The 1,613-nt window shown below is 53.4% G+C and overlaps 1 protein-coding gene across 1 annotated transcript in view; it reads right to left on the reverse strand.

Annotated features, from left to right (window-relative positions):
• LOC104166591 (interferon-induced very large GTPase 1-like) overlaps window positions 1-1,272 on the reverse strand; it is a 7,314-nt gene extending 6,042 nt beyond the window's left edge. Inside the window, exon 1 of the mRNA XM_009706577.1 lies at window positions 1-1,272. This exon is cut by the window's left edge and continues 6,042 nt beyond it. Coding sequence (XP_009704879.1) covers window positions 1-1,272 — 1,272 coding nt within the window.
• Window positions 1,273-1,613: the final 341 nt, after the last annotated feature.

Below are 1,613 nucleotides of genomic sequence, written 5' to 3' on the forward strand. Positions count from 1 at the left end.
TCTTCCCTGAAAAGAAGCCTGTGCGCTGGATTTTGAAAAGTCCATGTCCACTGCCACGCTGGCCCCGAACCCACTGTAGCTGGCCCCGATATAGCAGTTCAGTGCTTCAGACGCTTGTCGCTTCATCTCTTCCCGCTGCTCAGCTCTGAATCCCTCCGTAGACGCCTTCCACCAGAATATCCCCCCAAAGTGGAGGGGACCCTGGTTTACATGGGACCCAAACCTGCTGAAGAAGCTTGCACACCTGCTTTTCAGCATGTTGGGCTTGTCTGCTTCCTGAGTGATGCTCAAAAGATGCTCGATGTCTTGCAGCTCCCGCAGGGCCTCATCTGAGAGGCGAAGTTGATGCTTTTGGAAGTAGCAGGAGGCCAGAGGGATGTACTGGTACTTGGTGGTGCAAATGTAGCTCTGCTCAGAGCGGGACTGGTGGGTGTCCTCCGACTGGGAGGAGCTGCTGTAATCTACACCACCTTCGACACTAAACCCCCAGAACCCAGCTTTGGCACAAACGCTAATGCTGAACCCCAGCTGCTCCATGGACTTGGTGAAAGTGGCTTCTGCTGCAGAGGAGGAGAACTCCTTCCTCTCAAGCAGTGACCCTTGCTCTGGACCAGCAAGCTTGAATCCATCAGGAACCTTGATGAGCTGGTCTCGCTTTGCCAGCACATCCTCAAGCTTGCTGGTTTTGTAAATGCCCTGCAGGGCCAGTCCCCCCGACGCCCGCCTCAGGACCTCCGTGTTGGAGACGTTCTCACCCCTGCCCACCGACGACTCCTGCTGCTCTAGCTGCTTCTGGATGCTCTCCAGCACATCCACCAATGACTTCTCCCGTGGTGCCCAGTACTCTTTGGGAATCTCCATGGCTTGCCACAGAGCCTCCTCTTTCTGTCTTATAACGTCCTTGCTGTGGCTGCGGCTGTTGTGCATTTCTTTAAGCTCCTTCAGGGCTAGCTTGGCGGCTTCTTGCCTCTGCTTTGTCATCTCCAAGCGCTCCTTCTGCAGGTCCTCAAAAGTTGCTTTGTTGTCTGTTAGTCCCAGGAGTTTTTGGAGCGCTTTTGTTTCCCAGGGGTATCGTACTTTGCACTCCAGCTTAAGGTAGTCTTCATATTGCAGATGTTTGAGGGCTTCTCTGGACTTGACTCCCAGAATTTCTGACAGTTTGGGGAGCCAGTATCCATCATCCAGTCCTTCTTCCTCACATGCTTCTGCCAGCAGTTTTTTAGCAAGATATGCCTTTTCATCATCCTCTAGTATGTCCTCCTGTGAACCCATGGCTGTGGAAGAAGAAAACAGACTTTCTTTAAGGTTTGTTGTAAGAGGCCCTGACCTTCTGTAAGAGGGCTTTCCAGCAGCTCCAGCCCTGAGGATTCCTCCTGCCCAGCTGCTGGAGCCCAGCCTGGGATCCCCCATGAGCCGAGGCTCTCCATCCTGGGATGATGGATGTGCCTGCTGCTTTCCCATTTCCAACCCCGAAGCTGAGTATGCATCCTGGAGACAACACACACACACACTCTGACTTGGACACACAACCTGCCGTGGACAAGGTGCTGCCTTCCACAACGCCCGCATATACCCAACAGAACTCATAAATACATAAGTACAGACAGCCGTGG

Source organism: Cariama cristata, unplaced genomic scaffold, assembly GCF_000690535.1.
Source record: "Cariama cristata isolate BGI_N322 unplaced genomic scaffold, ASM69053v1 scaffold14438, whole genome shotgun sequence".
In the NCBI taxonomy this organism is placed as follows: domain Eukaryota; kingdom Metazoa; phylum Chordata; class Aves; order Cariamiformes; family Cariamidae; genus Cariama; species Cariama cristata.